The 27,104-nt window shown below is 30.2% G+C and overlaps 1 protein-coding gene across 1 annotated transcript in view; it reads right to left on the bottom strand.

Annotated features, from left to right (window-relative positions):
• Positions 1–4,955: 4,955 nt before the first annotated feature.
• Positions 4,956–27,104, bottom strand: part of LOC108911246 (fasciculation and elongation protein zeta-2) — a 28,762-nt gene continuing 6,613 nt past the window's right edge. The window contains exons 2-7 of the mRNA XM_018716129.1: positions 11,127–11,229; positions 7,642–7,915; positions 7,335–7,585; positions 7,191–7,266; positions 6,429–6,494; positions 4,956–6,225 (exon numbers count right to left, since the gene is read on the bottom strand). Of these exons, the coding sequence (XP_018571645.1) occupies positions 6,209–6,225; positions 6,429–6,494; positions 7,191–7,266; positions 7,335–7,585; positions 7,642–7,915; positions 11,127–11,229 (787 nt within the window). The 3' untranslated portion in view covers positions 4,956–6,208. The remainder of the gene's footprint in view (positions 6,226–6,428; positions 6,495–7,190; positions 7,267–7,334; positions 7,586–7,641; positions 7,916–11,126; positions 11,230–27,104) is intronic.

Below are 27,104 nucleotides of genomic sequence, written 5' to 3' on the forward strand. Positions count from 1 at the left end.
TTGTAATATTTTTGTTTACTTTATAACCTGAGTACCCTATCATGTTTTAACCATCTTAAAGTACATAGGTAATTGATTAAATTTTTAAAAACGATTTTTGTAAATCTGATTCGTGATAAGTGACCCAGTACAGAGAACTTTTTTTTGTGTGGCTGTGTCATCAATGGTTCTATTCACTTGTCGGTTAAGTCAACAGATTTGAAACTACATTAGTTTTATTCAAATCGATTCATCGCGATCACTTCAAAATTTGATCATTCTTCAAGTTATATTTGAATGAATATCATCCAAACAGTTAAAAAAAATGATACAACCAGTGATGGCAGTCACCAATTTTTCCTTATAATTATTTTAAACTTTTTTAAATATGATTAAAGGTAACATTTCTTGTGTAGATACTTTAAATTTTTTCAAATAATGGACAATGAATGATGGACAATGTAATTTTTCAAAAATCTGATATGTGGGACCAGAACTAAAAGGTAGTTTTATTATAAACTATAAAAACAATTAAAAATGGGCATTAAGCATAACAAAATAACAACTGAAGGAAATATAATTTTTGAAATTGTAAATGACATTTCTGGTCATTTAGCCATCACTAGCTATAAGAGAGAAATAGTCGTTTCTTGAAACAAGTCGGTGTTATAATAAAAAACTTCAAAGGAACGGTCTTCGAAAAAGTGTTGAATGTACTTAATATGAATAGATTATACAGGCTGATTCAAAATTCAGTACAAATAATTTAGGGGTGTATTTTTGAGGTCATAAGAATTTTTTTTCTATAAACGTGTGTCCAAAATAAATTTTAAAATTTTTCACCGTAAATAGTTATAAAATTTGAAAATATGGTGTGCAAATAACCCTTCATCAGCCAATATCTTGGACACGGTTGGTCTGAGGGATTTCGACTAAGAATACCTTTTTTTTGCTTCAAATTGATGGGGGAATAAGTTAGGGCTAATTTAATTCAAGCGTACCCTTGTAGGTGGCGCCATCTAGAAGCAGCATCAAAAGCAATGACATTTAAATTTAGCATTCTAAAAAACCTCCGTGGCCTAAGTTTTATGCCAACATTTAAATCGGTTTGGAAATTATTCCTATAAAATAATAAATAAAAAACTTTAACACCCTGTATATCGAAAACTTGGCATTTGTGCACCTGAGTTTATATGAAAAAACGGTCGTATTTTGATCTCAAAAATACGCCCCTAAATTCTTTGTACTGAATTTGGAATCACCCTGTATAAGAAATCGTGTAAATAAATGAGAATAACTTGAAAAAAACAGCAATGGACCAAATTTGACTTAACTCAAATTAAAAAAAAACATGCATTTAATTTTTTTTTCTTCTATTCTCCTGCGACTACTCAAAAAAGTTTTTGTCGTTTTTTGACCCCGTACGTTAGTAATACAGCAGAGAGATTAGTCAAAATTGGTATTTTTTGAGGATCTTTATTCTTCAAACCAGCTAGGGTTTCCGCCATTATTTTTTTAATTTTAAACTTCCGAGACCTACATAGTATTTCTGCTTACATAGTTTTCGAGATACCCCAAATCCGATAAAATTTAATCCAAATTACACGAGTTACGAGAGGCAATAATTATATAAAAAATTTGTATGCACTGCATCTGGAGAATTTTTGACTAACTGTAAAATGTAAATGAAATGGTATAATCAAAATTGTGTTTTTTCAGTTACACAATATGTAGTGGTTAATTTCTGTAAACTGAAAATCATTAAGGATATATATTCATATATTCTTTGTCAACGTGTGATACACATAACTGCACATTTTCAAATTCTTTGTTTAATGATGTTCACAGGAATCATTGATTTCAAGTGTTTTGTAAGATTGAACTACTTTAACGTTAATTAAAAAATACATTCTTTAATGATGCAGACAACATTTTACGAAACACTTCAATAGAGCATTTGGGTTGTGGCTCTTCAGTTAGTAATTAGTACAGTAAAACCTCCTTTATTGGACACTGACCAGTATTTAGTATTAGAAACTCATTAAATATGAACGTGATTTATGAACGCAAAGTTACAGATGATAGAACGAACTGACGAACAAAATACAAACCATAAATAATGTCGAATATTTTGGAGCGTTTGGTAATGGAGGATCGATTAAGTGAGGTTTTACTGTAATTTTAAATACTGTGTGAAATTGGGTTTAAAAATCTTCAAAATTGTTGAGTGTGTGGCAATTGACTTGTACAGTTCTTTAATCTATATGCTAGGAAAGTCAAAATTGATGGTATTTATCATATCTAATGGAAATAAATTATTTCTTGGTACCAGATGTATAGAAATCAGAACTAAAGTTAAAAACAAAAAGTTGGATTGTCCACAGAAATACTGAGTAATCGCCATAAATAATCTTGAGAATATAAAATTTGTTTTGTTCCCGTTTGTTTAAAAATGTATGAAATGTTCGATATTACCATTGGTTCCTTTTTATTGAGTTATTTATGGCATTATACATACAGTACCTATAAATTTTAATTTAGAAATTGATGTCTAATAAGCTAAGATATATATTTCGATTAAAACTGTGCATAAGTATATATAGAAATATATACTAGTTTTTCATTTACATTCTGTTTATATTCCATGTTTATTTGTTTACATATACAGGGTGTTTCATTCATATGAGGATTAGAGCTGTGTATAGATTGAAGTAAGTTAAGGGACTTTGCTTTGAAATGAAAGGAAGGTGTATTAAAACATATCTTTTCCATCTAATATATATATAAGACAATTATTTCCATTTGATATTATTTTTTTTTTAATTTGAAAGAACTCGTATGAGTAAAGAAAAACAAGGAGTGCCCTGTATATAAATAAAGCAGTTTTGATTAAGAAATATGTGATGTAATTTTTATTATATTACGAAAAATAAAAAATTGGCTTCTGTAATTGTATATTTGGATGTTTTAGAAAGTATAAATCGGTGTGTGCCCCGCATGTATAGAAAATTATCACATCGATAGGTACATTACTTATGCATATAAACATCTTTATACGTAAAATGGTTATTAGATAAAAAGTATATTATACAGGAAGATCTTTATATATTTTGTTATTACATTTTCTTAATTATTCATTTGAAAGAAAATAAAAATGTAATCTATATAAAATATATTATTATCAATACTTTTGTACTTGACAATTGAACCCAACTTTCCTCCTTATATTTTCGTGTGTAAAAAACTTCATGTAAGTATTTGTTGCTTAAATTTAAAGTTTATCAGAATGGTCAAAATTGTTGCCCATTTTTTAGATAAATGGACTTTTTGCTCTATAAATAGTGAAAAACCACCTGCAAAATTTTAAGGCAGTCCATCAATTCTATTTCCTCGTACCTCTTAATTCCCAATGTTACTGCCGTGAAGCGATAGATCAAAGTTATAGTTAGTTAAGTTTACTTCAGTGACTCGGCTAGCAAAGTTCACATGTATTAAATCAGATTGTGATGCGAAAATGCAACAGTGGCAACTTTTACTTCTCGAGAATATTGTCGTGTAGGAGAGTAGATGCATACCAAACTGAGTGGTTTTACTTCAAGCAATAAATATATACATGAACAAAAGATACCCAACTTTTCAGAAAAATGTCTTGTCATTTTTCAATATAGTCTCCTCTGCCTATATCCTGAGTCTTCCTGCACTCCAATTTTTTTATTTCTGACCATGTAATATGAATATGGTTTACTGAAGTCCTCAAAGGAGGTTGTTATTTTAGCAATAATGACATAATTCGATGTAAATTTTTTCATATTTGGGAATTAAGTGTTTCATTAGACATATAGCAACTGGATAGTCCTTGGACCAAAATATGTAGATTTAACTTAATATACTTACAGATAACTGACTTCAGATAGTCTATCTCAACTTTTTTTGTCATACTTTGCCCTTTATTTTGATACTGTTTAATACATATTATATTTGGCAAAAGTTTAGTTACTTTAAATTGTGATCAAAAATACTTTCACTATTACCAGAGGCTTAAGGTCGGGACAATTTTACGCCACTGGTGAAACAGAATTTTAGTGGTCTTTATTTTTTTAAAAAAAAAAAAAAGGTTAAAACATGATTGGATGCTCAGGTTATAAACAAAAATATAAGAAACTGAATTTCGCAATTCTGACCTCGAATTCGTAATCAGCGACCCCGAAAACCCATGTATACCAAATTTGACGCGAATGTGTTATTTTTTTAAAAAGTTGGTCGGCTATCTTGGATCCGCCATATTGAATTTTGCAAAATTTACCTCAGATCCGTGATCAGCGCCCCCAAAAATCCCCGTATATCAAAGGCGCGAATGTGTTATTTTTTGAAAATTTGGCCGGCCATCTTGAATCCGCAATCTTGAAATTTGCAAAATTGACCTCGGATCCGTGATCAGCGACCCCGAAAACCCTCGTATACCAAATTTGGCGCGAATCTTATTTTTGAAATTTGACCCGTTTTTTTTTGAGGTTAGAAAAAGAATAATCAATTCTGACCGCCGATTCACGTTCATATAAATGATCATTTGAATATAGAAAAAAAAAAACTTTTGTAATTTTCCTAGCACTTTTTTGTGAATTTTTGCTATTTTTGACCTATTTTTTGAGGTTAGGAAATTCCTGTGATGTGATAGCTGAATTCCGACACTGGATTTGTAATCAGTAGGCAAAAACACTGTGGATAAATATGTTGCATGAAAAGTACAGACTATTTTTTTGTGTAGCTGTGTTAATGAAACATACTGTATATATAAGTATTTTATTTTATCGCATTTCTTTCAATCAAAGGGTTCAATAATGAAATTGAATTAATAGTAGGATCAAGTATTAATCAGTCATTTTCATTTCATTTATTATTTTTATTTTATTTTTTTCATTTTAATGGTGCCTAAAAAGAGTTTTTCAAAGGTATTAACATGGATATTGAAAAATATGTTGAGGGCAAAGATTTATTTGTAATTGAGATCTACACAGGCATTTGTCAGAACAGGTAACATTTAGACAAAGATCTTAAAATGACCTAGATTTACAATTACAATAATTATCTTGACAAATAAACAAAAAAGAAAAAAAATTGGCAAGAATATGAAAATATAGCAATAAATATCCTTAAGTTAATATCACTTTGTACAAAATGTAACATTTAAAATAAAAATATACAATAATAAAGTTGCCCAGATACTACCAAAATAATCGGTAATTTGAAATAAAATTCAGTTAAACACAGAACGTGTATGTAATATTCAAGTTAAATACATCGAACAATAATTACTGCAAAGGATTAAAACTTCTTATAATTATTTTCACCAAACTAAATTTACCACTACAATGTCTTCTAGTTTCCATCTTTAAACGACTCAAAGTTTTTCTTATTACAAATGGTCTAGGATAATGATCTAAAAAGTTACAGGTTACATCTGATTTAAAAAAGTCATGAATTTCAGGGAACGACTGTAAAATCTTCAATTATGTATCTAAATTTTTGGAAACGAGAGTTACAGGTGCTTATTGCACAAAATATAGCGAAGATGTGTGCATACAGACAAAGAGGTATATTACTTAACATTTCACATTGTCATTTTATATTACAATAGACTAGAATGTTTAAGCAAAATATTTACAACAAATCATACGTAATTTACAGAAGAACAACTATTTTGTACCACACAGCAAATATGTTTGATTTTTAGTCCCGTTTTATAATACGAACAATTACTGAAACTACTTTCGAAATATTAAATTATTTCTAGCTGCCGTAAAGAGCTTCAAGTCAACCTGATATCGAATTTTACTCTACATTTTTAATATTACATAGTTAGAAGGCATATTTTTATTAAACTTCTTGGTACATAGTTTATAATTGCATTATTTTTCTTCTAAAGTGCAAGATTTAATAAGAATTTACAAGAAGCCAATCTAACGGGTACACTAAATCTGCCGATATACTAATAGGTAGAAGGTAACAGCTAGGAGACATATATTATCCTTAGAGTAACTGTGTTACATGTTTTGTGTTATAAAATTTTCATTACTAGTTCAATTATTAAGGCCCGATTTTACTGTGTGGGACAAAGTTTACATCTATAACAAACGAGTAAAAAATAAATATTTAATATTGCAACTCAAAATATGTCATCAAAGCTTATTTCGCTAAATATATTGAGGCTATATTTTGATCCATCTTGTGCTTACGTTGGACAAATAACTGAAAAAAAGAGATAGTTTACAAACGCTTCAATATAAAAAAAAATTTTTAAAAATTTTGAACGATTGATCTCAAAAATATACTTTAAACCAGACAGAAATAAAATAGTTTTATTGGATCAATTTAATAATATAAAAACATAATTAGTGAGTTTATTGATGAGATTATACTTTTAATAACTTAACTAATTAATAAATACATACCTTTCAATATATAGTCAGTTAGCAAGGTGGGTACTGTAGGGCTGTCTTCATTAATGGCTTTTAAAACTAAAAAAAAATTGTGTCAAACATAGAATAATCGTTTCTAAAACCATTGCTTTAATGTCTAGAATTAGATTATACCGACTTAAATTATAAGGATGCATCATCAGGTCGCATAAAAACATTTCCAAAGTTTTTAATAAATAACACAGGGGGGTCGGCCTTCAGTTTCGTTGAATAAATGAACTTTAATTTACAAAAAAAAACTCGAAGATAGAATTTTTTCGTATAAGAATTTTCTGTTACAAATATCGTTAGGAAGCTGTAGTTTAATTTTTATAGATTATACACACCACACCCTGTATAATTGTAAATTCTTTCGGTTCACTATTACTTACTTTTAATAAGAACCTGCAAAGTTTGATTATCTGGAGGTCCACTGTCTATGTGATAGGGAATTACAGTTGTTAAATACTAANTCTAAAACCATTGCTTTAATGTCTAGAATTAGATTATACCGACTTAAATTATAAGGTTGCATCTCAGGTCGCATAAAAACATTTCCAAAGTTTTTAATAAATAACACAGGGTCGGCCTTCAGTTTTGTTGAATAAATGAACTTTAATTTACAAAAAAAAAAACTCGAAGATAGAACTTTTTCGTATAAGAATTTTCTGTTACAAATATCACAAGAAAGCTGTAGTTTAAATTTATAGATTATACACGCCACACCGTAAATTCTTTCGGTTCACTATTACTTACTTTTAATAAGAACCTGCAAAGTTTGATTATCTGGAGGTCCACTGTCTATGTGATAGGGAATTACAGTTGTTAAATACTAAAACAAAAATATAAAAATTAAAAAAGAATTCTACATTCACGTAATTCGGTGCTGCAGTTCAATACCTTTGGATCCAGTCCGCTAGGGGTTTTCAATACAGAATTTTTTGCATTCCGTTTCTTCTCAACGTGGTACTGTCTGCGTTTGTTTTGCACAGCTAAAAGAAGGGAAATGAAAGTATTCTTTAACTCCTTTTCGTACTCAAGTTCATCCCGAAGAGCTAGTTCTGATATCAGTGTTTCCGAAAATTCCCTAATCAGAACTTCTAGCTCCAAGAACAATTCATTTAGCTGGGAAAGGCTTAGATCCCGCAGTTCTATAACAATGGGAAATAAAAAAAGACTTGATATTAAGTGAAAAAACTCTACTTACTATCTTCATACAATGGAGAACTTAAAACTTCTTTTGCTTTTTCCATTACTTCGTTATTTTCAATCAGTGAGTCTCTTGAACCTGGTGAGCCATCCAATGAACTGGTTTCATCTTGCATCATATCATCTATTTCTTGAATGACTTCATCAGCAGTTTTTAGTGGTTCTGTGTCTTGGTTTAAGCCGCCTAAGATAAGTGCATGCATATCTAAATCGCTCGCCACTGCTTCATCCTCCGAACTTAAATCTAGATCATCTTCTGGGGTTTGTGGTTCCTAGCCAAAGAAAAAAAAACTTAAATAAGATAAATCCCTGAAATTTAAAATGTATTTATTCCGTTATTTTGTATTTAATGAATGAATCAAAAATAAATTTTTAACAAGAGAACATGAACAAGTGGTTGCTCTATATGGAGACGAAGCTACATCATATTATTTCGAAGTAAAATATTGATCAAGACAGTTTCAGTGGGGTCGCGAATGCATTGAAATGACTCAAGGCAGCGTATGGCTTCATACTTAACTGATCCTGATTGCAGAGAATTAAATTGCAGATTTTTTTAAAACTGACAAACATTTTCAGTTTTAATTAAATTCTGAAGATATAAGATAGAAGGGATATTACATTCTTACAATAAATGTTTTTATGGTATAGCTATTTTACAAGTTAACATAAAACAATGCTGAATATAAAACTAGAAAAGGTCGTATTTCGATGATTAAGTTCATAAAAAGCATGACATCATTTTACATTGCTCTAATTCAATTTGTTTTCATTGTACAGTTAAAAACACCAAGGCAAAGTATGAGAAACACATTTTAAAGCCATTAAACATTATTCATATGATTATTTAAAAATTATACATCAATTCTTAATATATATAGTTTTTTATACTAGTTATTATTTTAATTAATTTTAGTTTTTTACTATGCTAATTTTTGAAAATATTAATATCATCATATGACATTAATTTTTTTAAAATTTTCTACACCAATATGAATTAGCATTTGAGCAATTTAAGTTTTTTAAGTTTTTTTATGTGTTTAAATTTATGGGTTTTGTTAAGTGTTTGCCAATGATACGAGGTTTAAAAGGAGGTAGAGTGACTAAAAATTTTAGATGGATTAATGTTTAAGCAGGAACTAATGAGGAAACAAGTAGAACTATTAGTCTACAAATAAAGGCCCTAAATGATCTGCTGGTGTATTATTTACTATTTTAATAGCCATCTTCATTCTTTTCGGTAAAAATTGATAGATACAACACTGTTTTTTCATCACGATAATGTGCCCTAAGTGGTATTTATTAATTATTTTATTGCTTTAGAAGATTCGGCAAAATAAAATATTGCATTCACAATTTTGCATTTCACAAAACATTAATTTCTGGCTTATAATCAGTATTCTGACTTAAAAAATAAATCTTTCTGGTAAAATATTGAACACCTGCTTTTTAGTAAATTATTCGGCAGACTCTAACTTAAGTATTCATTATATTTTCCATACATGTTTATTATTTGCCATTCTCTTCTACAGTCGATAGGTGTTCCTAAGTAGGTAGCCAGCAAACTGTTTTTTTCCTGTTTCGTATATTGCATTATACTATTCAGTAACAACATAATCTAAGAACTCTAGAAAGTCTAGCGTCTTTTTTGAGCAAAGTATTTTTGACAACAGAAAAGTTTAGTATACTCTTCATATGTTCTTTAAACGTATTTAAAATAATTCGAACTAATTTTTAAAAATTTCCTAATAATCTAATCGGAAATAGTCACATAAGACCTTAAAGCTTAAAGTACCATGGTTAGTCCCTGCCAGATACAGACTTACAAATACAGTTTCTTGGCCTCAGCTAAGGGCTTCATCCTTGTTATTCTCGGGCTCGTCTCTGTGTGGGCAGAACAGCTATCGGAACCCTTAGGCCCGCCCTGATATTGATTTTGGTCCTTGCTCCTGGTTCTATGGCTTGACCATTGTTTTAGGAACGGTTCTGTCTGTAGCGTAGAACTAACAACAAAAACCGAAATACCATTTTCAGGGCGGCCTAAAGGTCCCAATAGCGGATCCGCCCCCATGGAACCTAGACCGAGAACAACAAAGGTATGTTAAAAAGAGATAATGTAGTTTGTAGTCTTAACATCACCATATAGGACCTATCCATATACAGAGTGTCCGTTTTTCGAGCTACATCATAGGGCTCTCATTCAATTGTTTTTTTATGTATAGAACTGCACCTATCATTTCTGAATTGAGCTTATTTTTTCGAAAATTTAATGTGTTTTGTATGATCTGTATATTGTGATGTCTATTTTCGTTAAAATATTAAATTATCCACGTTTACAAAGAGTAAACTTTGAAAACAAAACATTATTATTTTAAACAAAATTTTGATGTTCAGTTAAATTTTCATCGACAGCATCAAAATTTAATTGGCAACTAGATTTGAATCGTATTTATTGATTAATTAATTTGAAGGCTTACTTAATGCGATTATTGCGATTTTAGGTCACTTGTCAATAAAAATTTACCTGAACTCGAAATTTGATTTTGTGAAATTATTGAATGTTTTGTTTCCAAAGCACCCTTTGTAAAAGTAAATAATTTAGTAAAAATAAAAAAGCAAGCCACGACAAATCATTCTGCTGTGACTTTCATGTATTTCCGTTTCTGAAGAAAATAATAAAAACGAAAATCTAAATTTTCAGTTTCTTGCCGTTAACTTCAAAACAAAAAAGATAGGTCAGATTTCTCTTCGACATGTTAAATCATCATCGAGTTCCGCAACTTTGTCCTAATTTGACCAACATTGTAATTCATAAGATAACCAATATATAACTCACTCCTCAACAGTTTTTCTAAACGTGTACCTTTATCTTGTGATAAGATAATAAACATATAATCAAATACGGGACACTTATTGAAATAACAAAGGCACGATGGAAATTATTGCAATTATTGATATAATATTTATATAGTTACATACTTGTATTATGATGTTATGAGTGATATGACGTTCTGATAATATTATGTCTTTGTAGTGTTAGAATTAAAAGTACATTTTAATTTTATCGACTACTTATAACATTTGTGGTTTGTATTCACGATTTTAAATTTTCTTACAAGATGGACCTTCAAATTAAAATTTTACAACGGCTTGTTTGCATTTTAACATTTAACACTTATGATGTCAGTTACAGTACAGTACCTACTTAATTTTGTCTTGCAAATTGACCTAATCGAAATCAATTAAAGTTGATATTCGCCATAGTTATTACTTTGTCCAGAGTGTCTCAATATACCTTATGCTGGATCCATCTCATATTCTTGAGGTCAAAATAAAATGATTTAACTAAACTTACCTTTATCTAAAATTGCTAAAACTTTTATTTTATAAGTACGTACTTGAAAGTTAAAGGTACGTGACAACATAGGAATGTTACAAAGAGATGTCTAAACCGAGTCCAATAAAACAATAATTGAATCTTACCTTTTCTAAATGCAGAGCGTTTATTTGCAGCTTCCTCGCGTATGATTTTGACCAGTCTATGGGAAGAATGTTGCCAAAATTTCCTGTTATGGTCCACCACATTCTGTAAAATAAATATTAAATTTATCATTTTCATTTTAGCACGTTCAAAATTCACAATTTGTTGAATAAATAAGGAAATAATAACTTAAAATCACAATATGTGGGGTTAATTTTAAATGTTGCACATTTTCAAGTAGGTAAAAGCGGCGCAAGGGCCATTGAAACTGATTTAATTAAAGAACAGGTGTTCCTAAAAAACTGCACACTGACATTACCATATTTAGTGAGGACAATATTACGTTAGATTTATACTGATCTCAAGGCAAGCGGCTTCTTAGAAATTTCACTTATGTAAACACTTTACTACATATTTAAAAATATATTCTGCAAGTTATATAAAGCAATACATATGCTTAAATGCAATTTTTTCTTGCACTAGTTTATATATTTCTACTACAAAAAAATATCCGCTTTACAGATATACAGGGTGACCGATTCTACTTCTATTTTTTCTAACATACTTCACTTCATTCATATTTTATTGGATTTCGCGTTTAAAATTGACATATTATTAACATTTTAATTTAATTAGCTAAATAAACTCTTACGTCAAAAAAATACCCAAATAGAATAACCAAAAACTTAAGTAAATATTATTTCAAACATATTAAAAATAAAGGATACCCCGTTAAAAAATAATATATAGATGTATTTGTCACAGGCCGAGTCCTTCAGACTTTGGAAATTCCAGAATTCTTTACTCAAGGAATACCCTTTTATAAATTGTACCTAGACCATAAAACTTAGAAATAGTTATTTGTGAATTAAGCCGGTTATGTTATTCCAGAGTTTTATGTTGGCAAGCTTGGGTTTGAGGGGACTTACGGGTCACTCAAAGTAGCCGCGGTCAAAGGATAGACAGATAGCATTTACCTTAAAATTACTTTTTAAGAGAATCGCTAGGATATAACGAATTTTATTGGTTAATTTAAGAATAATTTTGACCTGACGAGTGAAGAGAAGTACAGAGAGATATGTACTGAAAGCAGTTCTACTTGAGCATTGAAGACGTGAGTACACTGCTATTCTGTTGACCGTGGATTCGTTATCGGGCCTATGGTTGTTGTCATAAAACACCTCGAGTACTTTATTTGTAACATTTTATTTTAAATCATTTTCATATACGGTATTACTTATTATTTCATGAAGATGAGTGACATAAGTAGTGATATTAACGCCCAAGTTAGCCCTACGACTTCGACATATATAAAAGTAGAATATGTGACCTTTTTTTAATACATTTTTGGAGCTCTAAAAATACTTTGTAATTTTTTTAAGGAAACTTTCTCACAAAACCAAAAATAAAATTATTAATAAGATCCACTTCCATTTGTGGAAGGGCGAAATGGGCGGTGACTATTAGACGCCTTCATTATAGCCATCTTTCTCTATCGCACGGATTTCTATGACTTACTTTATCGCTCTCACGTAACGGCCGATGAACCATGGCGACTTTCCGACCCTGTATATAGACACTTATAAAACTCAACTCATAGTGTTGGAAGATATGGAGGGGAATAAAGACTGCATTTTATCTACACATAAGCTGTCTGTTTTCCGGGGCTGGGTACCAAAGGTGGGCGAATTATTATTTTAAAACGTACTAAATTTGTAGTATAACAAGCCTGCACACCTAAGAAATTGAACAAAATAGCAGGGCAAAATACTATGCAAGTGTATACTTGCATTAGCACATTAAAATACTCCACATTTAATTAATATGAAAATAAAGAAAAATTATATATTTCCACCTGCTATATTATTGTCGATGAAAGGGCGTTGTTGTAAGTAAATCTGTATCCACTAATTTTTCCACCAAATTCGAAACTACGAAGATAAGACATATTTAGTAACAGTTGAATAAATATAACCTTGTATAACACATGTACAATACAGTTATATGTGTACTGCTTTCTGTTAATTTTAATTATTAGCTATGTGAAAATAAAAGTGTCAGATCGTTAGATCAATAGATAAGTACGGTTCTTAAAGTTAATATAATGCATATTGCATCCAAAATTAAACCTAAGAAAACAAATGTAAACGGAATATTGATTTATGGTTTATGTTCACGAAAAAGTTCTATTAGGTACAAGTTATTAGTAACAATTACAGTAGGACATTATTTGCAGCGTTATTCATTCTAAATACTTAGATAATTACTTATGTTAATTTAATTACTTTAACAGATAATTCTCTAATTGCATTTACTAATCGCTAAGAGGGCCGAAAGCACGTATCCCTTCGTTGGATATTTTAGTACCCATTATAACTACCACATGTGTAGCTCTAAGCCTGTTTATGTCTATTTTAACACATTTCGAATAGTACATCTTTGGTAATGGCGATATATCTTAAATGGTGACGGAGATACCCACACTTTAATAATAATTATTCTACCTATGTTTAAAAATGAAATAATAAAGTGCACTTTTTATGTTTAAAACGGAGAAATATTTTAATTTTCTGATGAATGACATTAATACGTATATTTTACAATGAAATTTGCAGTGATGTATCGTAGACGGGCATTCAACAAATTGTGGATCACCTTCGAGAATTAATATTGTTGATAACTGAAATTCTTATGCATCAGGGCGAAAGTGATTGTGTAAACTTATAAATATTCATTTGCTGTGTATAAATCAAGCTTCATTTTACTTTTTAATCAAACATTTCGGTCACCCACCTCATTTTAACGATAATAATGATATAAACAAATTATTCAGGCCACTATAGGACGATTTTATATTTTTTTTCTTATCTAGATACGACCACTACACCTTTGTATTTATTTCAGAATGTACTCAAATATACCTATATTGATCGTGTAAATGTAACGATATAGTCAATGTATTAATGACTTCCATTGGAGTATTATAAAAGCCAGGTAGAAAATGCAACTTAAACCTAACTTTTAGCTATTAACGATATTTTTAGCAATGTCTACGATCTCTAGATCTTTTCTATGAATTATACATTATACAAGAAAACGACCACTACTATGACAATGTAATAACGCATAGACCAGTTTATTTTAGTGTATTGTGCAGCTCTGCCACGTTCATCCGAGCATGTCTTACTACCTACTCTTCCTAACATTGACATTCCCATTACACCGATTTTCAAGTTTAAATGTTATATTTACATTAGCAGTTGTGTGTCGTGTATCCCACATTACTTTCAGTGTTCTAGTATAAAATACTCTGGTATATTTTTCAAATAGATTCGAAACTGTTGCAAATCTAAAATTAAGTTATAATTTGGTGGTATGCGTAAGGTGTTAGTAAGAAAAATAAATACCTGTAGCTGTGATTTATAACATTTCTTTAAATAAGTTCAATTCGAAATATACAGACAGATACGTTAAATATTACGATGATATTACTAATCTAGAAAAAATGTTAGCATAATATTTATAGAGGATGTTCCTTTAAATAAATTACTACCTACCGAGAAAAAATAAGGCTGTAACTTCTTCTTGCAAAAAGAAATCATCCATTTTATTAATATCTTTAAAAATAGTTAATTCTGAGGAAAACGCACACCTACGTATAACTCCCTACTTATAACAATGAGAATAAATAAGCACATTTACAGAAAAATCTGCTCAAATTAAGTTTATATTTACCGAGTTTTACTATTTAAAACAGGTTATAAACTGTTTCTTAAATCAAAGGCACTGTACAACAGTGTTAATATTTTGAGACAATTTTTTATAGTTCTATTGACTGGGCCTTGAAAAACATCCTATAGATATGTAAATTAATGTAACACGAATGTATTAAATGAAAAGGTAAAGGGACAGATTTATCATTGGATACAACTCTCAACGAAGATACTTTCAGATTTTTCACCGACTTTATTTGAATATTTAATCCCTATCTTGTATGCAAACTGAGAATTTCAGTACATAGGTTTCAACTTAGGTATTAAATATATCCAACAACATATAATCAACTGATGTTACAACATTTAAAAGTAGCAAAGTAGCAGCAGTAGAGACAATATCGGGGGAAGTCGTGCTATGAAATACTTGGTAAAAGACTTAAGTAATAACACAAATTTAAAATTGTTTATGCTTATCTAGCGCCTTGCTACAAGGACTCTAATAGTCATTTATGATGCCGATAGCAGAAGACGGCGAGTAAGTAATAATATACGTACATTGCGTGCTAGATAATACACTGAAATAATGGAGGCTGGTATGGTTTAGTGATGGCTCCAAAATAGACAGTAGAACAGAAGTTGGAGTGGTAGGACTGAGGCTAAGGTGCCAAGGAAGCTAGGAGCTTTCCCTATAACAGTACCAAGCAAAAATCTACGCTATAAATGTATAGGTATCTGGCGGAAATTTTCGGGAGATTTGCCTACGTAAGCTTAAAGCTTATCCACGTATGCTCCAATAACCAGATTACAATAAAGACTCAAACAAGGTGTGTTTATAACTTACTCAGGATTTTTTTAAATTAAATCAACTGAAATTGGATGTTTTCTCACTGAAGAGAATAAATTAATGTTGAATATGAGGACTGTGGATTAAGGAAGCATTTACTAATATCGAGCGAATATACAACATGAAATGCCAAAGAACAAATTTGTTAAAGAATAAATAAACAGCGGAAAGCACAAAAGAGCAGAATTGGCCGCAGTGCTTCAGAATTCTGGAGAACTGATCCACAGGTTAACAAAAAAAATGTGAGATACGTGTATCACCAAACAGTTTTGTAAGAATAATTAATTATTATCCCCTGAACAGATTCCGTAATAATGTTTTATAAATGGCATCAATTACCATTTAACTAATTGCTGTATCTAGTCTTTCACTTTTAGTGTTCCGAACAAAATATATTAAATTTCTACGTGTAACACCTCGACGCTGTAACAATAGGCCAACTTAAACTATGTAACTTGTTGAGATCTTGTCATAGTTCCATCTTTTATCTCCTAATGCCCCTTGGGAAATTTGCTTTATCACTGCCACCTGTGATTTCTGTATTCAATTTAATACTCGTAACAGAATAAACTCAGACATTTCAAAACTGATAACTACATAGAGACAGTGGAAAACAGAAAATTATTATACAGTTGTAGATACAAAAAAGGTTTCAAACTTCAGACATTGGTGGAAAATTTAAAGGCACGCCCCTACCGCGGTAAATTGTTACAGTGTTTCCGATGATAGAACTTTATTGGCTTATACTTTTCTTAACAAATATTGTACGGACTGCATATATGGTTGTAGTGCACCTCACATTAAATTTAGAAAAAAATATATGTATTTAAGTTTACTTTTAAATAATTTTTTACATAAACAGTAACAAAATTAGGCATGCAGATGTAGCACTCGGGAGATTTTATAATTAGCATTTTGGTAAATCGCGTAACGTTTGATGGGAAAGTGTTTCATGCATATTAATTCATGAATAATATACCAAAGTAAATTTAAATTTGCCTGTAGGCATATTCATAAATATACGTTGCGTGAAATCCCAACTCTTGCGCGATAGAGAGAGGGAATAATTAAATTAGGAAAAAGTTTGTTCTTATTCTGTTAACGTTTCCTTTTTATACTGAAGTTCAAAAATCGGTAAATGTTTGTTCATTTACTGGTTTTCAAAAAAGAGTCTTGAATTCCTCAAAATCCTTTTTATTAACGGTTAATTATTTGAGCACTAGTATCGAAGTCTCCATTATGCACCTCATCTTTAAGTCACATGGTGTTTGGAAAAGTTGGAACAAAATTTAAGGGGGTGAATGTAGAGTCAAAAATAATAAAAAAAGTTCCTATAAACATTGGTACTCCGGAGCACCGTTACTGAGATATGACCCTCCAAAGGGGTCTCATCATTTGGATATTTTTTAAAATAACTTTCTTTCTGATTGAATGAAAATTGTGGGTAATAATCATACCATAAGGGTCTTTAACTACCATAAGTTTCATCAAAATCAGTTATGAATAAGAATAGTTTTGTAACTATGTACGTTTAACATAAATTTTTCGAATTTTTATTATTCCTTTCAATTTCGAGCAAATAATATTATTTTTTAATGAATATTTAAAAAATAATTATTTCTGACTAAACTACGTAGAATTCGAAAAAAAAGTAGCGACATTTTTTCTTCAAAAAGTCTAATTCATTAAAAATTTTCTTTCCGTTATCTCGATCAGAAAGAAAGTAATTTTAAAAAATATCCAAATGATAAAACCCCTTTGGAGAGCCATATCTCAGTTACGGTGCTCCGGAGGACCAATATTTATAGGGACTTTTTTTACTATTTTTGACTCTACTTTCACCCCATTAAATTTTGTACAAACTTTTCCAAACACCCTGTACTTAAATCTGTTTTATAAAACAATTCAAGAAAAAGTTTGAGTGAATTTATGTATAAAAAAAATACATTTGGGTTGTAGCCTTTAAAATTACTAATACGAGACTGAAACCTTTTATATTTTTTGGTTTTCATAAAAGTAGGCTTTTCAATTCAAAACTTAATTACTACATACAATTGTTTTAAATATGGCAACGAATCTTCTCTAAAATTACTAGAAATTTTTAACATCCGCTTTGTCTTCTATTTTTGAAAAAAAAATGAACATATTTTAAAAGCATTTTTATGGGAGGTTGGACTAAAATGGTTAGTTCTAAGTAACTATTAGTTCATTTTATGACATAGTGAAAGATTGTTAACTATCATACAACGTTATTCAATCAAGACCTTGTCGTTACTATTTAAATTATCTATCTAATATTATTGACTGGTTTCGATGCAACAAATTACAAAATGGGTATTTCCGAAGTCATCGAAACCTATCTAAAGAATGAAATTTATTACAGACTTTTTCATTGTGCTCCAGGCATTTTATCATGTCATTAAGATTTAAGATAAAATCGCAATATGAAGCAATCTTGTTACTGATAAACATATTTGTAGTGACACTGCTCATATCAGATAAGATACAAAATATGAAGCTATTAAATAAGAAATTACTTTTTTATGCACTTCTGCACAATAAATATTTATAATTTTCAGTAATTCCCATGCTAAATGAGCTAATTTATATGTGCGTTGTTACTGCAGAAGTTTTGTATTACAATTCTATTACTAATAATGACGAATGGTAGCTGATAGGACAAAAAATACGGTCATACGACCTTTGAAAATGCTTCATTTATTTAAATTTAATTTTATAGCCTTTTACAATATTGCTATTAATAACAAATTGGTAAGTGAATAGAAATAGCTTTTGATAGTGTGAAGATACAATAATTATTGAATATATTTAATACTAGCTTTTACCCGCGGCTTCGCTCGCATTGAAGCCATTAAATAAGTATCAGAGATCAAAGGTAAGGGTATAATAGAAATGAGTTTTGCAAAGAATAAGGCTGGTGAAAACTAAAAATGATATTTAAGTAGGAAAGAAAGTGAAATGATGTTTGAAATGTTTTTTTTTAATTGCATACTTTCATGTACACAGATTTTTATTTGTCTCAAATCTGACATCCAGGGATAAAATGACATACCCTGTATACAGTTTAATATTAAATAAACACAGATTATGTTAGATATACATACAGATACCGAGAAGAACCATTTATAAACAATTTGCATTCAATATTTTGAATATTGAAATAGTAGGGATACAAAGAACTGTATTTCCAGTCAATAAGGCGCATTTTAATTCGTCAATTAAGTCAGTTTGACAATTTTTGACACAATAATATTAAAATATTTTACAAATTTTTCCCTATTTTCTTTCTCCCTTTTTTTAATAAAAAAATATCCACTGACATTACGAGATATGATTGTAAAAAGTCGATTGTTCAGTCGACTCTCGATTACAGTTGTTCGCGTTAGTCATGGGGGAGTGTCGGCGTAAGGTCTTCCCACAGAGACTTGCAGGCGCCACTTTCAACTGCAGCGCCGCGACGCCATCGCCATCTAAATTAAATATTCCGTTCGATAAAACGCCAAGGGAAGACGCACCGCAATTTCAATCTAATGGAAAATAGCCAACTAGCTTTTGTTGCTGTTTGGCCCACGTGTATCGATTCACTTTAGAAGGACAGGTAGACATATAGCCGAGCATATACCAGTATATTTCACATCACAAACACCGCGTTTTTGTTGTTTGTGGAAGCCGTAACAGAAAAGAAGAATATGATAAGTTAATCATACATAAAAGGTTCACATTTGGTATTTTAATTGAAATACCATTTTAATTACCCACATTTTTTCGTAGGAATATTTAATTTTTAACGATAAATAGGTATATTTTTTTTTAAATAGAAATTTTCTCCGACATATTGACACTTTATCAGATTTATTTATTTTTTAATGCAAATCTGGTTCGTCATAGTCTAGTAAAAGAGGGTGATTAAAATGGGCTATTATAAGTGTCATAAAAAATACGTTTTACAAAAAAAATTGTCAAATTATAAATTCATATTACTTTTTATTCATTTTAAATCGATTTTAGGTCAAATTTTATAAATGCTGCATGCCAAAAACTTCGATTAGGTGGTGATGCATTTTTGTCACGAACATTACAACAAGACTTGTAACATAAAGCAGGATATTCAGTTTAATTTTTCATTCGTGCGGAAAGATATTGCGACCCCAAATATTACTTCACTGAATTACTTTACCTATATCGATCATTCTAAATTTAGATTAGGTTAGAGAACCAAATTTGTTTAAGGATAATGTCTGTTTTATTTTGTATACCTGAATAAAAGACCACGACATATTATTAAAATTGGATTGGTATCTATTTTTTATTAAAAAATCCCAAGAATTGTTGTTATTGCTTTAACTGTAATATACAGCGTCTCCCAAAAAGGCCGGGATATCACTGACCACAGATCCAAGACCAGGGATCCAATTTTTAGTAGGAATTTAGAAAAAAGAAAAACAGATGTCGTATTTGTCAAATATGCGTGGTACCGAAAATGATCGATTTATTAAGGTCCAACAGGGCCTTTATTCTTGAATTATATGGAGTAGAAGGAACTCATTAATCGGTATTCTTGAATGGTGTTCTATCGAGTAATGATAGAAGAATTGTTCCCTATTTCTTCTATTGATATTTTCGGGCGAACAGGCGGGGATCATTAAACCTAACCCTATATTTTTTGACATGTTTCACAAATTACGAATTCCGCAATCTGTCTGTAATCTCTAGTTACTGTTTTGTGGTAATATCCTTGAGAACTTTCGTATAATTTATGTTTACTTGAAGGATTGTACAGTACCCGAATAAAATAATAATAAAATAAAATGGATATACTTAAAATAGTATTAAAATATTTGTAAGTTCTTCCCAGTTAGCCCTCATTGTTTCTCTAGTGTAGATGTACACTGGTACATTTGTTTTTTACTCTCAATATAATCTCTTAAGTTCTTTTTGTTTAGAACTTACTGGATTTAGCTTCGGTTTTTAATTGATTTCCATTTTATTTCTTTTTTAGACTGCACCTGACACTGACAATCAAATAACAATAATAAGTAGCACTTATTTCATAAATAGCTCATCACTAGTTTTCATTCTACCGCCTATTTACTGCTTTCTGATTGGTCGGTACATTTGACAACATTGTTCCTCGTTCTTCACTTTCATGGCTCGATCCCTTTGTGTCAAGAATACAGTATGAATTTTGTGATAGAACAGTAGTAGAGCGAAATGAGGGAACGTTCCCCAGGGAGCATTCTATTCTCTCACCGTCAAGAATCGAGCTCCAGGTATTTAGAAAGTGTGATGTAAATAAAAATTTTATTTGTTAACCCGTTTGGAACTTTAAAAAAAAACGATGAATTTTAAAGTATATTTGACTTATTATTGTGTGAATTAGTTTTGTAAGTATAACCAGTGAGTGGTGCGAAAATCGAGTTGTTGGACCTTCTAGATCGGACATGAATATACAAAAGTCTATTGAAGTATATCTCGCTGGAAACTAAGAGAATTAGTATCAGTAGAAACATTCCTTATAGGATTAATTTAGCAATTCTATTAAAAAATGGAAAGGTAAATGAATTACAGATATGCCCCCAAAACGAAGTATGCTGAGATTGCTGAGTAGCAAGCCATGTTTAGGTGAAAATTATTTATAGCTGAACTATGTAGGTTAATAATTCATAAACAAAATAACACATACCCGAAACGATTTTGAAACTTCAGTTATTGTAAACGATCACTTCAGACATTTTATGCTTTTAACCATGGGTGTGAGTACTTAAAATTATATTGCATCTTGAAGAAAATGAAAATGTTAAAACGTCCCATAAAGCCACAGAAAGCAATTGCTAGACGGCATTCTTTGCATACTTCACTAATAAAGGACTTGGAATTTAAATTCATTGTCGTAACAGCGTATTTTATGTATTTGTTCATAAACGTATGACAGTGATGTTAATTTTGTTTTTAACTTATGCTCTAAAAACAGTTCTATTATTCTGCTTAAATTCTGCAGATATTTTAAATGTTCGAAGAACAAATTTGGCCACTCCGTTTTACTTCTACATTTTCGAAATACAAAAAGAACAAAACTGGCTTCATACCAGATAATGATACAGTATTCTTCAGATCTTTCCATTTTTTGGAATCTGGAATATTGCTTGTTTATGTTACCCAAAATAGCTTTGTTCTTAGAATAGTATAAACTATTACTATTAGTAACCGATATTTATTTATTTATGAAATGTTTCAAGTGCCCAAATGAAGGCTCTTCCAATACACATATCCGATATTTATTTGTTTTATGAAACATGAGATGATCGTAATGTGGATGATATTTATACTGCATCAAATTCAATACGAAATCGTATTAATAAAACTGAAATTTCCGTTTTCCACTGCAGTGCAATAAACCTATTGTTATCTACTTTATGATATTTTATATTGCACGTATTACGATAACTACCTATTATACGAGCTTCATTAATATTAAACAAAAATTACTGATATAATGAAGTTGTATTAAGCATTATAATAAAGCCATAACTAGTTTGATAATAATTAATCGCTTATGAAAGTCTCGTACTAAGCATAATGAGTACATACGAGTAAGTGTTTTTTCTCATAGTTCTACTTCTAGTTGTGATGATGATTTATCTTAACCATGTTTTCTTTTACCTTTCCTCATACAATAAGTATATTTTTTTGGTAGCTGTATATGTAATACAAAAATTGTGGTAATTGTTTAGGCCAATGGTTTGCTCTGTTATTTTTATTCTAAAAGTTGATCATTTTAAATTTGTTAAATAATTCCAATTCAATTTATTGAAATATGTAAAACAGTGTCTCAAGTACAGCGATTTTTGACAATTTTTTAATAGATTTTTTGAGCAAACTTATTGCGCCAAAAATTGTTACTATATAATTATTTATTGAAATTACAATACGAAAGTATTCAGATCAAATGCTTGTAGTTAAAAATTGTGACTCAAACTAATCTTAGAAGGATCTGATGAATTAAATCATAATATTTTATAAATATAATTTTATTAATAAGGCATTGTCGTCCGTAACTCATTTGAATACCTTTTCCGCAAGGCAGGCAAGTTAATATTCTTTTGTTGTTGAATGGGATGCGTCAAAATTACTTGTGTATGGATGTACCTTATCTATATGTACCGGCTTTGAAAGAGAGCTTTCATTGTTTGCAGTGCAAATAATGTATTTTAACAAATAAAAAATATTTGAGGAAGGTGTAAAGTAAGCCGAATTGTAAACAGTCAAAAACAAACAATTGCTAAAGTTTGGTAAATAATTAATAATTAATCTTATCTCCGACTAGGTGCATGCGATTCCATATACAATTCTTTATAAATTAGTATTAAAAAAAATAATGTTTTATATGAATTTGAAGCTTATAAAAATATTAGACTGGTAGCAGCTCATTTTATAAATTACGACATTCTCATACACCAGCCATGACTGCCTGTTCTTATGTGCCTAAGTTTGATATTGCTGAAGCAACGCGGTTCAACATAAACGTTAATGTAAAGGGGGCTTAAGAGAAACAAGCTAAATAAGTTAATTTGCCCCTACGCACAGTGTATCAAGCAAACTTTGAGGGGATGCTTTGAGTAATTTTAAACTGAAAAGGTTATATGAACAAGGGTCCGTCAATTCTTTATTTCTTTCAATTAACTTCGTATCTCAAAAACTATTAGTTTAAAACCATACTCAAACAAAGAATCGCCCCTTAAAGTTTGTCGACGAACTCAATTAACACCCTGTATAATAAATAACTGTTCATTTTTTTTGTAATTTTGGGAAATAATACCGTTTCTCTTCACAAAATTTAAGTTGGAGAAACGGATAAGAATACTCATCTACATACATGTGAAACTTTATAATAAATACGTTTGCTACCACAGCTGGAATTATAATAAATTTAATAATATACAAATTATAACGTTGGTCTCTAATGAAGTTTAAGCGTAATAAATACTTTTCTCATTTCACTCTCGACGTGTTATGAAAGTTTATTAAATGTGTCACTTTCTACATCAGTTTATAACTGGCGGTAGAGCATGTATCCAGTATTTTTCCAGGCAATGCAGTGAATTCCGCAGTGATTTATTATTCGCAGATTTGTCGAATACCCAGAGTAGGTATTGTGTTGCTTTTGACTTTGAAAATGACGTCAGTGTAAAGTTGCAGGTTTAGTCATGGTTGTTATTAGGTTTCAACATACGTTTCAGCAGATAAGAAACAGTTTTCAGAGAGAAAAACTTGTTCATTATGTCTTCCTCATTTGTACAGGGTTAGTCACTAGAATCTGACAACTTATTGTGAGTTTATTATTGAAATTGCAAAAAAGTTTTTAATACGAAAGCTTTAGCTTTTTTTATGAAATTTTACAATACAGTATTAGAAAAAAACAATAGAATAATGGAAATCACTAAAAAAAGCTAAAGCTTTTGGATTAAAACCTTTTTTGTAACTTCAATAATAAACTCACAATAAGTTGTCAGATTATAGTGACTAATCCTGCACAATGTTGTGATTTTCTAATGCTTCGTATGTCTTTTTTTAATAATCTTCTGTACTATTGGCTGCTAACTATTGATACGTGTTTAATAATTTAAATTAAATAATTTTAAGTACTGTTCTGTACTTTTTTTTTTCTAAATGAAATTTCGCTTCACAAAAAGAGACAGTCATTTGCCTGCTGATATTAGATGGCATCAGTTCCATACCTAGGAATTTTCAGAAGGAAAAATTGTGGTAGACATCTGGGTTAGTGAATATTTACCAGAACAATCTCTTTGGAAATTGCTTCTTCTAGATGTTCAATGGATCGAATCGAGTGAAAATCTAGTCATTTAGTTAATTATATATCCTAACCTTCTCTGCAAGAGTTTGAAAGCCTCAATATCAACATTTCATATACAAATGTAGGAATATATTCATTATCCACATCTTTAAGTTGAACATCGTACTTCAGTTAACATTTTTGGTATTCCCAGTCTTTAGTATTTGTATTTCATTTCCAATATGTGTTGTTAGTAAAGGTTTTTCCGTTTAGACATTGGTCTAATCCTAGTTCACTTCGTGCATTTCTATTCTACCACCAGAATTTTGAATGAATTTACTCTACAAAAATTTGGGAACCACTGGCTGAGGATATTAGTACATATCTTCAGGTTAAGATTGCGTCAGTTCCTTATTTAGTTCAAAATATTTATAAATAAACTTTAATATGTGGCTAGCTGTATTAGTTTCACTGCGGTTTGGATATCGAGTATATTTGAGTGAAAATGCGACTAAGTCTGTGGCGTATATGATACATGTTATCTCAGTTAGTCGTAGTAATGAGTCATATTCATATGGACGTTCCCTCCTACGAATTTCCTATTTTGGTATAATTTACATCATATACAGACATGAACTCCAAGCCCCAACGTATTAGATTTTATATATTTTTTTATCAATATTGAACTTTGAACATAGTATTTTTTTAGTGTTTTCATTATTTTTAAAGGCCAATCTATTATAACTTTACGAGGCGACTATTGGATGCCACTTATTCAGGACATGCACAATTCTGATGCGATACGTCGACTCCAACATTAAATAAGCAAAAAAGGTACAAGAGTAATCCTGAAAAAAACCATGTCAGTCAACCAAGCAGTGGTTCGTTATGGCGTGAACTGACCGACCGTTTTTATGTAAATTTTGATGTCGAAACCTTAAATTTATTTAGGCATATAATTATCTCCACAAGAACCAGTGCAGAAATTTCAAATTAAAAAAAATGCAGTGCAAGTATAATACCTGGAGATAATTTTCATTGAAACGAAAAACAAACTATGAGAAAATTCTGCGATATAGAAATAATCTAATAAATAGTTTTAAACATGCCTATAAGTTCATTGAAATTTGTAGAAGCAGAAATTATTTCAAAAGATGAAAGGTCATTTAGTGTATTCAGTTCTATAAATATTTTTCTTCGACACAGTAATATTTATCATTTCCACGCATTCACCACTCTCTTGAAACTCTATTGATATTTAGTTAAAAACTTTATTGATAACATACTTTCTTTATCTTTAACACGAAATTATACGAGTATTTTAAAATATGTTGTTTTAATTGAAAAATCGTCGTATTTGTAATGTACCGAGCTATACATAGTGGATATATTAGGAATTAGATTTTAAATTTTTACCATGACCCATTAAATAAAAACAGATTTTGAAATAATAATAATAATATTGATTAAAATATTATAGTTCCATTTCACGAAGCGCTATTTTCCGAAAGAACTGCAATATATTATTTAATACTTCTATATTAATTATTTACTCATGTTTCTAATAACCTTAATTGAAAAATCCTGAGGATTTGCCTTTAGGACATATAAAACACAAAATCTTTAAATCATTCATAAAATCTATAATATCAAAAAATATTCACATATACAAAAAGTCGATTCTAGCCAACTACGAGTAGAACTATATCTCACTGTTCGAACATATTTTGACTCAGAGCGCATGTGTCGCGTTGAGGTGACAGGCACGAAACCCCATTTACGGTGATGAAAATCAATACATAGACCGGGGTGGTTTATCCTCCCTACTTTCCCTTAGCCGGAGCCATATGCACTTGCTACGTCAGCCCCTGATGATTTGTCTGGGGGTGAAGAACCGGCTTTCGATTGCGTTTTAAGAAAAAAATAGAACTTCACGTAAATAATCCTAAACACCAAAATTATCCACGCTCTTTTCCAAAACGCCAGTGTGAGGATTTCAAGATGCCGACAAAAAGAGCTTCAACGATACTTGGATGTAACCAATTCACAGTTGTTTAACTGTCCATATTATTAAAGAAAGATATTGCTTTTATCAACGTCTAATAGCCCTATACATTATTAGAACTGAAATATGATCATTTCAAAAGTAGAAATATAAGTATCAGAATCTTATCGGTGTATCGTTCTATACTTTTGTTATTATTATTCTGTATAAGAATCATGAACAAAAATTGTGCTTGGGCATATACTGACATCTAATTGCAGGAAATAGTTTATTTACACCATTTGTTTATTAGCTGGAGCGGTATAATATAAATTTGCTGGTATTTGATGATGCCTGTTCAAGGCCAAAGAAAAATTCATGATCGCATGACTTATTGCACAAAAACGATTTTAATATACTTTCACATCCAAATTTGATGTAAATTGCCAGACACTGCTTCTTCATCATGTAGAAATTCATTCATTTTTTACAACTCAGATGTATGAAGATATATCGTTGTTGAAATAAACTATCCTCTTTTGGACGTAGTTTATCAAGCTTTTCAAATTAACAAAAGTTTAATCAGACCAACATTATTTCGTATAAAATGGCGGAACAGGAGAG

Source organism: Anoplophora glabripennis, unplaced genomic scaffold (genome assembly GCF_000390285.2).
Source record: "Anoplophora glabripennis isolate ALB-LARVAE unplaced genomic scaffold, Agla_2.0 scaffold270, whole genome shotgun sequence".
Lineage (NCBI taxonomy): Eukaryota > Metazoa > Arthropoda > Insecta > Coleoptera > Cerambycidae > Anoplophora > Anoplophora glabripennis.